The sequence below is a fragment of the Sarcophilus harrisii genome, chromosome 5 (genome assembly GCF_902635505.1).
Source record: "Sarcophilus harrisii chromosome 5, mSarHar1.11, whole genome shotgun sequence".
Lineage (NCBI taxonomy): Eukaryota > Metazoa > Chordata > Mammalia > Dasyuromorphia > Dasyuridae > Sarcophilus > Sarcophilus harrisii.
In genome coordinates, this window is record NC_045430.1 from 74,541,506 (window position 1) to 74,555,081 (window position 13,576).

Genomic DNA, 13,576 nt, shown 5'->3' on the forward strand with positions numbered 1-13,576 from the left:
AATTTTTTAAAAAACCTCCACATACCTTTCTCCTCCATTCCTTTGGTATTCCAGTTGAAAGTCTGGCTACAGCCTTTAGAGCATCATACCACTGGAAACAGGGAAGATTCAATCAAAATGGATGTACCATAGAAACATATGTATATATATAGATATATATGTGTTTATGTTATATGCAAGGAAATATGAAGAATTTGAAATAAGAAATATGAAGAATTTCACAACAGGTCAATTATAAGAAGGACATAAAGATAGAAAAATTTATAAATATAAAAATTGGTTTTGTATATATTCATCTGGTCATTTCAACTTTACTAACAAAATGAAATATTGGCATACATACACAAAGAGAGAGAGAGAGAAACAGAAAGAATGATAGAGATAGAAAAAGACAACAAAGAGAGAGAGCAAATATTTAAAAGAAATTTAAAACAAATTAAAACAAAAAATTAAAAATATTTTTAGAAATTAAAAAAATAGGCTGTGTTTGTATATATACACACATACAGAGTGTCTCAAAATTTTTAGTGAAGTTCTAGACAATAAGACTATTGCAGCCTGAAACTCCACAAGATTTTTAAGATTCCTGTACATGTAAGTAGCAACTAAAAGTCTAACTTTGAGAGACCCATGTTTATAATTTCAGATACCCTGAAAATAAAATCATAACACTTTATAAACATTTTATAATATTACCTGCTGAAAACCATTTTGACCTAAAGATGGCTCAAGAGTGAACTTCAACTTTGTGTCAACCCCTAGAAGAAAAATACATGCTTTATATTATTTATGGAAAGAGACATCAGAGCTCAATGAAAAGATTTCAAATAGAAATTAAACTCATGCCAGAGAATAATTGCCAAATAAGCAAGTAATGATATCACTTTTGTCTAAATTATACTCATCAGTGCCAGCTGAAAGTACCTAGTGTTAAAAGTAAAAGAAAGAGAGAGAAAGAAAACAATTTTGATGGTTAAAACAGGATTCACAGGCTTAACCTATATAATTCTTAAAGCATTGAATAAAACAACAAATGAACAAACTACCTGAATTGTGAAAAACTGCAGTGATTATAATATCCTCCCCTCTATAAAATGTTCCATTATATCATGTTATTCTAACATTCTACAAAATAACTGCATTGATGTTATCTTTTCAGATAATTAGATAATTGTAGCCCATTAAAAAGCTCAAAGAAGTGATTTTTAATTTGAGCTGATGGATGAGCTTTAATACATCTCTCTAGCTAAGTTTCTATAACTAAGGGAAAGAGATAATACAATGGAGGAAGGTGTGGAAGTTAAATTTATATTTGTTTAGGGTTTTGAATGTGCAAATCCTATACTAAAGCATATATTATTGTGATTGAAATTAATTTCTAAAACATAACCTAGGGAAAAGTTTATTAAAATATAATATCAAACTAGAATTGTTTTAAAGTTCATTTACTTCTAAATGTAAAATCAATTCTACTTCATTTTAATCAGTTTTTTAAAAGATACTCCATTTGGGAATGTGAAGATAAAATAGAGAAAGGTATATTGATCTAATCATTTAATGTTATCAGTAATATTCATTGAACAAATTGCAAACCAATTAATTGGTGACATTTTAAATTTCTAAGCTACTGACTGTCATGAATTTTCAGGTATAACTTCAGAAGAACTTTTCAACAACTTTCTACATTAGATTGAGTAATTTGTGGCTAAGTATGGCATTTTTCATTTGTTAAACAAGTTTGGTGGCCTGCCTTAAAAAAATTTACATAGGTAAATAATAAAAAAAACCACATCAGATTTCTCCCATACAGGGTACTTCCACTTTATAATTTTGAAATATTTGTGTTTGTAGATAAGAGAATCGTAGAACTGGAAGCATTCTGAAAGGCCATTTGATCCCACCCACATCTGAACAAAAATGTCTTCAATATGTCTCACAAGTATCCAGCTTTTATTTAAAGGCTTCTAATAAAGGAGAATGAACTGCCCCTCTGAGGAAAACTATTCCACTTTTGGATAACTCTAATTGTTGAGAAGTTTTGCTTTATAAGATCAAATTTCAACTTTTCACTAAGATTTTTCTCAAGTAGTTCATGCAGGATCGTACAGATTTTTCAAGGTACCTTTGCTAATCATGCAATAGGCCAGGGTAGAGATTCTCAATCTGGCATCCATAAACTGGTCTTTTTGTTTTAATTTGATAACTTCATTTCAATATAATTATTTCCCTTTATAAATCTACTTGTTTTATTTTATGTATTTAAAAACATTATTCTGAGAAGGGGTCCATAAACTTTACCCAATTGCTAAGGAGGTCCATGATACAAAAAAAAAAAAAAAAAGTTAAGGACTCTTGTCTCATATAAGGAGAAACTGGCACAGAATTTAGAATCAGGAGACTTAGATTAGATCAACACACACACACACACACACACACACACACACACACACACCGCTCACTTATAAGATTATAAATATATAAATAGAAGGGACGTCAGTGATCATTCAGTCCAATCCTATCAATTTACATTAAATAAACTGAAGCCCACATAGAATCATTAATTTATCCAATGTCACAAAGGTCAGGTCAGGCAGAAACAGATTTGAACCTGTTTCCATAACCAATTCTCTTTTTATTATATAACACTGCCTCCCCTCACTCCCTGTGTAACCCTGGGAATCTTATTCAACCTTTCTTATATCATATCTATAAAATGAGAGAACTGTACTGAGTGGTCTCACTTGAGTACTTTTCAGGTCCAAAAAAGTATATTTTTCTATAATTACAGATCAACTCTGAAAGGTTCAGTGGATACTATACCAAAGAAGATTATGAAATTTTCTTCTTTAAAGAATATTTTTTTTTGTTCTAGTTGGATGGCTTCTAATCTTTTATGAATGAATGGCTACAATTTGATTCTGCTGTCTTCCCAAAATCCTTCCCAAATAGAATTTCAAGGCACAATACTGGTGCTGTCCAAACCCTAAGTGCTGAATGGAGAAGTAAATGCTTCAGTCATTCATTTCACCAGTCTCCAAGCTTATAATGAAGATGAAGAAATACAACAGCCTCAAACTGCTCCTTTAACTAACTTCATTGAGACACAGATTCCTTTTTGTTCCACTGACATATGTTGTCCTAATATTTTGGAGAAGCAACAGTGGCATTGCTAGATAGATGTACTTTTGGCAGAGGGTGGAAAAGCTAATTTCCTTTTTTGCTGAAATCCAGTGGGGGAATAAAAAGTCACTACAACTAAAGCCCAAACATTTTTCTCCCGTGCCAAAAAAAAGGGAAAATGGGTCACAGAGGGTTTAACTCAGAAGCTATAGTTTGCAGTCTGCACCAAGTGCCTAAATCAGGTCACTTTCACCGTTTTTCCCACCTCATAGAAGAAGAAAAGGAGAAAATATTTGCATTCCACTTGGTAATCTCTGCTGTTCCCTCCTGGGAAAAACAAAATGCTTACTTTTAATTAAGAAGAAAGTTTAAAGATTAAATAAATATGGGAAAGTTCACATACCCATATGCTTGGAAAGAGAAACAAAGAAATCACAAGATTTAGAAAGATCCTTTTCCCATCACTGTATTTCAGACATATAGTTTATATCACTCTGTATTTATTGTTGGATTTAACACTATGGCTGCAGCTTGGAAAGTGCTCTTAAGCAAGGATTCTCTGGGATTCAAGAGAGACATAATGGTATGTTTCAAGGAACAACAGCTTAATGAGTTTGGGCTCCAAGGGCAGGTGAGCTTTGAAATTCACCTTCTGGTGTCCACCTGCCACCCACAGCCTACCATGAGCTCAGCCCAGGGTAGATTGGGTGTTTTAAAGGAGGAGCCTCCACTACCCTGAATTGTGTATCTCCAGGAACCACATAATATGTGCACATCGTTTACATACACACCCAGTTTGGGGAAAGGGCTTAGCAGGAATGTAATTAGAATAGCTCTGCAACCCCTGTTGAGCTCCCCAAGACCCCATACAAAGAATTTCTTGCCCAAATAGACCAGCTGCCTGAATGGAAAAAGAGGACAAAACAGTCTGATCAGACAGTCACGTATCTAGAAGCCTTAGGAAAATATTCCTGTCATTTCCCCAAAGATTCTCTTCCTACCTGTTCCTTTACACCAAAACAGAGCCTAAATCTCCTTCTCTCTTTCTTTCCCCAAGATAGATGGACCCTCTCCCCCAATTGCTGTTCCCTTGGGACTCCAAGTGTCTGTTAAGCAGAAGGAGCAAATTAGAGCCTTGGGCTTCTTAGCTTAGCAACAAATCAAGTGTTCCTTGTCCCTACAAGGACTAAACATGCATAGCACCAGGGTAATCAGGTAGGGGAAAGAGAGAAGGCAAAGGAGGAAGGAAACCCAGCCCATTCCTGTGCCCAACATTCAGGGAAGAGCACGACCAGAAACAGCAGCCCAGTCAGGAATCTATCTGTGGTAAGCACCCATCTTTCCATCCCATGAAGCTGGCAGATACCTAGCTAGGCATTCCTGCCCAGGCCTTTGTGCACTGTCTCTCTTTCTCCTCTCCCTCCCACCCCCCCCCACACTACCCTTACCTCCCACCCATCACTCATAACCCACCCTGAACAAGCCCCGGACTTCCCTCCCCAAGACTGGGATTCAGTGGCTCCAGAGCCACACCATCCTAAACTCTTCCACCCAGTTCTCCTCCTTTCCTTCTAGGCTACAGGTGAAGCCAAAGGAAAGGCCAAAGACCGGTAGGTATCACCCTACCCTCAAAAACGCAGCGCCACTTTCAAATTCTGGGATGTAGAGGCCGGGGGCACTAAACAGGCACGGGAGTGCTTTTCATCTAAAAAGCAATAAGAGAGAGCTTGGGGCTCCTGGTGTGTTAGGGGATGCGGAAGGGTGAGGGAATTGGAGTGTCAGAGGCTCTAGCTGAGAAAGGAAAGGGGAACCGGGCACGTGAGGGGCACGAGAAGTCCGAGATCCTCACCCGGCTCCAGGGTGCAGAGCAGCCGAGGTGCGGTCCGGGATATACAGCTCCGTTTCTTGAGCACATTGCTGAGAATGTTGCCTACGCCTCCCCCGCTCTGCCGTTTGAGACATCTCCCACCTCGTCTCAGAGAGCCGGTCAGCTTGTCCTGCCTCATTGGGAACCGCCTTGGGCTCCGAGGAGGCTACCATCCACTCCTCTCCCCGTTGCTGGCTCGCCCTGCAGCTGCCCAGGCCCTGGCGACAAGGAAGGAGAGCAGCGGCCCTTTGCTGGGGAGAGAGAGCAGCTGTGGCTCAGCGCTGCCGGGAAGTCCCGTTCGGGAGAAAGAGGCGATTCAGGGTAGGAGAGCCGGTCTAGAGGCCATGACGAAGAGCCGGGAGATGCCGCGGGAGCTTCGCGTGCGGAGGCCGGAAGACATCTGCAGTGCAGAGACAGCACAGCCGAGGATGGAAGAGGGCTGGGGGATGGGGAGGGAGGGAGCGAGAGGAGAGGGTTGCTGCTCCCGCCCACAATCCCAGCACCAGCGAGCCTAGAGGCAGTTCATTCAATGAGCTCATACATGCCTTGATTAACACATGCCCAGCCTGGCTCCGTTGCTACTTCCAGCACCTCGGAGAGTGGGCGAGCTAGGAAGAGACGGAACTGAGCCCCACAGCAGAGAGAATTCGAAGCTCAGCACTTCTTCCCAATGTGGGGAGGGGTTCTGGAGAGAGGGCCGCCACTGGGGAGGTAGCAAAGGAAGCGGCGGCGTTGTTGTATTTGTCCAGGCACTGCGCAGATTCAGCGAAGGGCTGACTTTTGTAAAATAGAGCACTCCCCAATGACAACTCCTTTATGTAAGCAACCTCAAAGCCTAAATCAGGCCCAGGCTCGAATTTCTGCACTGTTCAGCTGACCAGTGGACCAAATCTGATCCATGTAACACAATGGTCAGCAGACTGTGAAGTGCATTCTGTAGTCCAAACCCTCTTTGTTAGCAGTTAAGTAAGATGTAGAAATAGTCAAAAACAATTACTTCTTTTTAGAGGATCAGTTTGAGGGGAATAAAGTTCATGTACCTAGATCAAAGCACAATTTCACACTCAAACACTTCCCATTGTTTCCCCAGTCAGAGAGATTTTTGAATGCTACAGAATCTTTAGGGAGGGTTTGGTCTTTCCTATCACTGGGAAAGGTATCTTATTTCTGTTTATGATTACAGAATTTCTCCAGAAATCTATCAAGTAAATTCCTAAAGGAGAAGAAAATTTAAATTCACAGATTCAAAAACAATGCTAAAGAAGCAGAATGTTGCTTAACTCCAATAGGAGTGGAGAGGTGGGGAGGGGAGCAAAGAGAGAAAGATACAGTGAAGTAGTGTCTACTCAACATTAGCTAGCTATGGGATCTTGAGCATGTAACAATCTCTAATCTTTAGAGTTGTCATATGTAATATAAGAAGAATACTATCTCAAGTATTTCAAAGGGATGTTATGAGGAATACTCAGAATAGCAAACATGACAGTGCTTTGAGAATCTTAGCTAAAATGCCAGAGAAATGTAACACATTCGCTGATAATGAGTTTAGTGAATTGATGGAGCAGTGGACTTAAGTCATAACATCCAAGTTTAAAGTTAATACCGTAAGCAAATTAATTAACCCCCCTCTGCTCATCAATTTGCTCAGCTAGAAAATAGAGTAAGATTTTCCCACTTCACAGATTTATAATGCAAAGTGTTTTATAAGCCTGAAAGTGTTGGATATAAATATGAGCTATTGATATGTTTTTAAAGCTCTAATCATTTTAGTAGCAGTAATTGAGATAGGAAAACTGAAATAATCTTCCTGAATCTCAATTTTAAAGAAATAAACACAACTTTTACCAAAAAATTTAAAATTCTTGCAAGTTAAATGGAACATGACTTTGTCAATTTCCACAGAATAGCATTAAAGCTATTACTTTGTTTATCCTAGAAAATAAAAGTTCTATTTAGATGGAACCATCATTTTGCTAATCCTAAAGTTCTGGATAAATTTCCATTTACCTTTTCCATTTGAACATTTGCAGAAAGAAGGCACAAAAGCCTTGCTGACTAGCACTATAACAAATTCCTTCTCTTTCTTCTCAACTTGTTTGTGGTCATTTTTATTGATTTCCATCACACTCACTGAAGCAGCTGTTTTAAGTATTCTCTCTCCTTAATCACATAACCCCATTTTCAGACCACTCCTCTTTCATCAGATAATCTTAAGTAACAAATTTCTCTATACCTCAAAACCTCTCTGAATTAAACATATTTTTTTCTTCCTTCCACTTTCAAAGAATGAGATGGACTTCATCTTTGCCCAAATTAATGTCTTCTAATTGTTGCTTTTGATCCCTTCTCCTCTTGTTTACTTTTTGGTTCCTGTATTTTTTTTGTTTCATCAATAATTACCTCTAATTCTCTTTTTTTCTTCATCTCTGCCTACAAATATAATTGTCTCCTCATTCCTAAAATTAAAAAAAAAAAAGCACCTCTACTTGCCCCTATTGGCTTCTTTACTTTTTTTTAAATTGCCTAACTTTTTGAAAGAATCATCTATTTCTGCTACCTACATATTATATCACTCTGGAACTCTCTATTCCCCTTTCCTTTCCAATTCTCATTTTCCTCCTATTGCATGCTATTCAAAACTGATCTCTTCAAGGTCACCAATCACAAGGATCTATTAGTTGTCAAATGTAAAAGGTCGCTTCTCAATGCTCATCCAGAAAAGGACTAATATAACACTGACTTTAAATTTAGAAAGCCTGGATTCAAATCCCAGCATGCTCCTTACAAATCATTTCACTTTTTTTAGGCATCTATCTTATCTATGAAACGATGGACTAGATGACCTCTAAGGTTTGTTCCAGCTCTAACTCTATGATCTTATGAATATTGTTGTTGTTATAATTAGTAAAATTCTGAACACAAGACAGACACTCAAGAAATACTTGCAGAATTGAAAAAGAGCTTTCATTTGAATTAAAGTCCATTTGTGCATAACAAGGTCTCTGCCATACTGACAGAACAAGCAAGAATTCAAATATACAATTCAATAAGCATATTACATCCCAAGTATTGTGCCAGGCACTGCAGATTAAAAAAAAAACAAAAATTAAACAGTCTCTACTCTCAAGTAACTTATAATTCAAAAATAAGTCATTTATTCCCTGAGTTTCATAATAAAAGGAAAGCTTACTCAGCTGGGGGGAGGAGAGGAGGAGGAAGGGAACTAGCTCTAACTTATTACTTTCCAAAATCTATATAATTGGAAACTGAGCTAGCCAACAGATCATTTTAAAATTTTCTGTTAAAGATGCACTGAGCAGCAAAGGAATTACACGATATTGTTTTGTTTACATTATAGAATAAAGCCAACCCTGCCAGCTTTTATAGCAAATAGATAATTAAACACTAAAATGCAATACTCTAAAAAGCAACATGGCACAATACTAGTATCACATTTATTATGTGACTCATCACCTCTTTTCTTCTTTTTGTCTGGAAAATCTTTTTTCTATTAAAAAAAAGAAATAGAATTTTAAGTAGGCATATTGGTGACAAAAATGGTATTCCTTACTTTGCAGGAATGGTATTCCTAACTTTGAACCCAAGTTAATCAGTTTCCCAAACAAATAAATTCATCTACCTGCCCGCTAGAGGAAGGGATGGGGGGAAGGAAGGGAAATTTGGAACAAAAGGTTTTGCAAGGGTCAATGTTGGAAAAAATTACCCATGCATATGTTTTGTAAATAAAAAGCTTTAATTAAAAAAAATTCCTGAAAAAAAAAAAACAAAATAAATTCAGCCCTGATTAACAAATCACCAGATTAGTGAAGTCATTTTCATATAAATTAGACATTGGCAATATACAGCACATGTGCCAAAAATGATATGGAGACAGATCTCCATCGTCATGAGGGTTGGTTTGACTGCCATCCTTGTCCCCATCACCACTCTTCTTCCACTATAAGCCAATGTATATTGCAAATGTTCACCACCCTCATTTCCAGTACATCAGAAGGAAGGGGGACATAACTTTGGCACAGCACTTTTTCAAAGACTGCTGATTCCAGACACATCATTGATGAAACAAAATAGGGCATTCTCCTAAAAAAAGTAACAAATGGAAGAGCTCATTGTGAAAGTTAGCAGACGAAAATGCTCAGTCTTGGGAAACTAAGGAAGGTTATGAAGGAAAGGAGCACACATGCACACACTTACATAACCACACACACACATATATATATTTACACATAAATGAACAACTATGCACTTAAATTAGTTTAATCAACATTCTTGTAGAGAAATTCAGAACTAGATTTAGAATAAAAAAAAAATCCCAGGTGTGAATCCCAGATGTTACTGTGTGAGCTTAGACAAGGCACTAAGGTCTCAGCTTCCTTTTTTGTGAGAAAAGGTGTTTGGATTGAATGATTTCCTAAGGTCCCTTCTGATTTTAAATCTCTGATCTTATTGAGATCTGAGATCCTTTCCAGAGCAATGATCCTATAAAAACTAAAATGTTACTTCTCTGAACATAAGATGTTATTGTTATCCTACTCTTATATATTATATAGAGTATTACAAAATTTTAATTCAGCAAGCAAATGGTGTTTATTGACAGCAACCTTTTAAAAAAGGATCTAGGAAGATTATAAACAGCTTCTGGATACTACACTTGACAGGGAAAAAGAGGGTAGGTATAACAAAGAGTCCTATTTAGATTGTTAAGAAAATCAGATTAAGAACTGGTTGGATGGCCAAACAAAAAAAAAAAATCTGCTTAATTTTTCAACGTTAATACAGTATAAAGTCTCCAGCAGAGTATCCCAGAAATCTGGGGTTAACCCTACCAGGGCTCTTATAATATTCTATCAATGACTTTAATAAAAGCATAGATGGCAGGCTCGTCACATTTGCTGAACAACTCAAAACTAAGGAGAGATAGCCCACATACAAAATGAGTAAGGTTTCAAAAGGATATTTACAGGCTAGAGCATTAAGCTGAATCAAACAAAATGAAAATCAACAGGGATAAATTTTATACTTGGGTACAAAAAAATCAACATCACAAATGATTGTATTTCAAAAAGATATGGGCATGGGAGATGGAGTCAGTGGCTTGAAATGTGGATTCAGTGAATCAAAAATGTGATTGGGCAGCAAAAAAATAAAAAGTTAATGTGATTGTGGTCTGCACTAGCAGAGATGGAGCTTCCAAGAATAGAGAAGTGATAGTTACACTGTACTTCGCATTTTTCAAACCTCATTGGAAAACTGTCTTCAGTTCTAGGCATCATCACTTAAGAAGGATGTTAATAAGTTGGAGAGAATCCAAAGGACAACTGGGACAGTGAAAAGCCACATAAGGATCAGTTGAATGAAATGGGCACATTTAGCTTTGGAAAAGAGAAGACTCAATGGACACTGATATTGGTGTCCAAAACTTTGAAGGGCTTTCGTGCAGAAAGGAACACTTTTTTATTTGTTCCCAGAAGGCAGAACCAAAAACACTGAATAGAAATCATCGAGGAGAAAATTTGGGCTTGATATTAAGAAGATTTGCCTAATAGCCAGAGCTATTTACAGATGGAATGGACTATCATAGGAGGTAGTGAGTTCTCTCTACTTAGAGGTCTTCAAGCAGAGAATGGACCACCACTTACTGGCAGACAGTTATAACTATAGATTTATTCATCATTTTAGTTATGTCCAACTCTTTGTGGCCCCATTGGCAGTTTTCTTGGCAAAGATATTGGAGTAGTTTGCCATTCCCTTCTCCTGATTATTTTAAAGATGAAGAAATTGAAGCCGAATTAAGTGATTTGCCTAGGGTCACACAATCAGTGAGAGGATTTAAATTCAGGAAAATGAGCTTTCCTGACCCCAGGCCCAGCACTATCCAATGCTTCAAAAACTATATTATTAGCATGGACTAATATCTCCAGTGTGCATAACAAAGAGGAACATTAGGGCCCATTAATTATTCCTGTCTCCAGTCCCAGGTTGCACCAGAGATGTCACTTAGCAGAGAGCAGGTTTGGCCTAATTCCAGTCTCCATCAGATGTGTCAACTCCTACAGGAAGAGAATGTAGCTAATAGAATTTATCACCAGTTCTCTCAATCTTAGATCATCCTTTTACTAAAAACTCGAGTGCTGCAAAAGGTGTAATTGACAGGTTTTTGAAGGAATATTCTAAATGAGAGAAACCTATGGTACAGGTGCCAACAATGGAAGGTTACATAGGTGGGAATGTTATTACCTGAGATAGCCCTAAGCAAAATTGTGAAAAGAATTAATTATGGTTTTGCCAATAAATTTCTACTAGGAAACTTTCAGCATAATATTACCACCATTAGTCCTTGAATTCTAGGTAAACTAACATTTTTTAAAAGACAAGCCTTCCTTTGCTTCTGACTTCTATTGACAGAGTATTTCATACCAGCATTTCTGGGGCATATTCAAACTTCTAAGTCTAGCTCCTTCCCCCTTCACTGGGTGATTCAGAATAGATAGATTTGGGAAAAATATAGATACAGATTTACACAAACACACAAGTGAATGAGCTGGTGTTCAAGCAATGACTATATGATTAATTGTGTGAGATTATAATAGGAATTTATGATTTAGATAAAGGTTAGACTAGATGATCTCTGAGGTCCCTCTATACTTTAAAAATCTATCACTCTATGAAGGGAATCAATAGACAAAAACTTGACATCTAAATTCTGAAAATTTGCCAACCTGCTCTAAAAGATTTTATCTTCACTTGAAATGAAGTGAGGGGACTTGCCCTGTCAACAATTACTATCTTTTTCTTTCTTTCTCTTTTCCTCTTTCTTATTCTTTAGTGTCTCCTTATCCATTGATTCCCTAATCTTCATATGACCCTGCCCTTCCCCTAAAGTAAATCATTCTATTATGCTTTCTTTTCGTAACTAAACTAAAAAGTATGGTCTACATTTAGCACAATCCTAACATAAAGTGCTTAATAAATGGATTCTTCTATTTCTTCACTCCAAGCCTCCTGTCCTCACCACCTCTCAGACTCTGAAACTGTGCTTTCCAAAGTTTCCCAAAAAGTAGCCAAATCTAATGACTTTTTCTCTCTACTAGACTTCTACAGTTTTTGACATTCATGGACACTCCTAACTTCTCACTCCTGGATAAATCTGCTCTCTTTTGGTTTTCCTCTGACCTATCTGCTCAGAATTTATTTATTAGTCTCCTCCTGACTTATCATCTTTTTCCCATCCACTAAGTATGATTATATCCCCAAATTCTATTCAAGGCAGTGATATCTTCTCCATAGATATACTTTTTCTCAGTGATCTATCTCATCAACTCCCAAACATTCAATTATCATCTCTATGAAAATGAATCCTAAATCTCTATATCTAACTTCAATTCCACATTACCAGCTTCCTGTTAGACATCTCAAATTCAAAATGACCTAAATGAAACTCATTATATTTCTGAGCTGAAGACTCACCTCCCCACATTCAAATCCAACCCTTTACAAAACTTATTTATTTTTGAGGTCTTCCATATTTCTTCCATATCTTCCATATGCAAGCATATAATCAATCTTAGAGTCAACCTAGATTCAATCTTTACGTACTATCAATCAATCAATGCTAATATTTTCCGTCTGAAATTATCTTCCATTTAATATAGTGTAGATATTTTGTATTAGTTATTTCCATGTGATCACTCCCATTAGAGCAGGGACAGGATTTTTGCCTTTCTTTGTATCCCCAGTGTTTAGAACAGGGTCTCAAACATAATGAGCACTTAATAAATGCTTACTGGCTGACTTTTCACTTTCTGTTGCCCCAATCAATTACCAAACAATTCAATTTCTACCTCAAAAATATCTCTCCCATCCAATCTATTTTTTTTCTATTCACTCAGTCACTGTTAGGTTTTGTAATTTCTTGCCTAAATTACTGCAACATTTTCCTTAAGTCTCTCCCCTCAAATCCATTCTATCATTGCCAAAGTGATCTCTCCTAAGCATAGGTCTAACTTTGTCTCTCTTCTATTCAATCAACTCCAAAAGCTCCTTATCACTTCTACCACAAAATAAAAGCTCCTCTGTTAAACTTCTAAAGCCCTTTCCAACCTGGTCTCAATCTACTTTCAACTTCATTGAATGTTATTTCCCCTTCTGCACTCTGTAATCCAGCCAAACTGGCTTTCTTTTTCTTCCTCATTATGTTATTTTCCATCTCCCATCTCCCATCATCATATCTATGCCTGGAAGGCACTCCTCCATAGCCCTGCCTCATGAAATCTTTTTTCCCTTCAAGATACAGCTTCAAAAGTGGACTGTGCATTTGAGGGAAGCATCTTCTTCCCAGAAAAAGTAATGAAATAGAATTATGGGATTATACAGAAACACTCAGTTTATGTTGTGTCCCTTGTCAATGCCCTGAAAACTGTCATTCAGTTGCTGCTAATTCAATTTTTTAATCATATAATTTTGTCTCCTGATTTCTTGAACTTCAACCAAATGGACCAAGACAGGAAGAATTACTCTCCAGAAGGATCTTATGACCTCTGGGTTGAAGAACACCCTGACACAGCATTG

The 13,576-nt window shown here is 37.2% G+C and overlaps 1 protein-coding gene across 6 annotated transcripts in view; it reads right to left on the bottom strand.

Moving 5' to 3' along the window:
* Positions 1–13,576, bottom strand: part of TBC1D30 (TBC1 domain family member 30) — a 120,181-nt gene that overhangs the window by 48,475 nt on the left and 58,130 nt on the right. For 3 of the 6 annotated variants that reach the window (XM_031940891.1, XM_031940890.1, XM_031940889.1), the window contains exons 3-4: positions 697–758; positions 26–91 (exon numbers count right to left, since the gene is read on the bottom strand). In XM_031940891.1, coding sequence (XP_031796751.1) covers positions 26–91; positions 697–758 — 128 coding nt within the window. Of the gene's footprint in view, positions 1–25; positions 92–696; positions 759–4,969; positions 5,774–13,576 lie in introns of those variants that run through there. The other 3 variants (XM_031940893.1, XM_031940892.1, XM_012551587.3) reach the window with 2 other exon arrangements.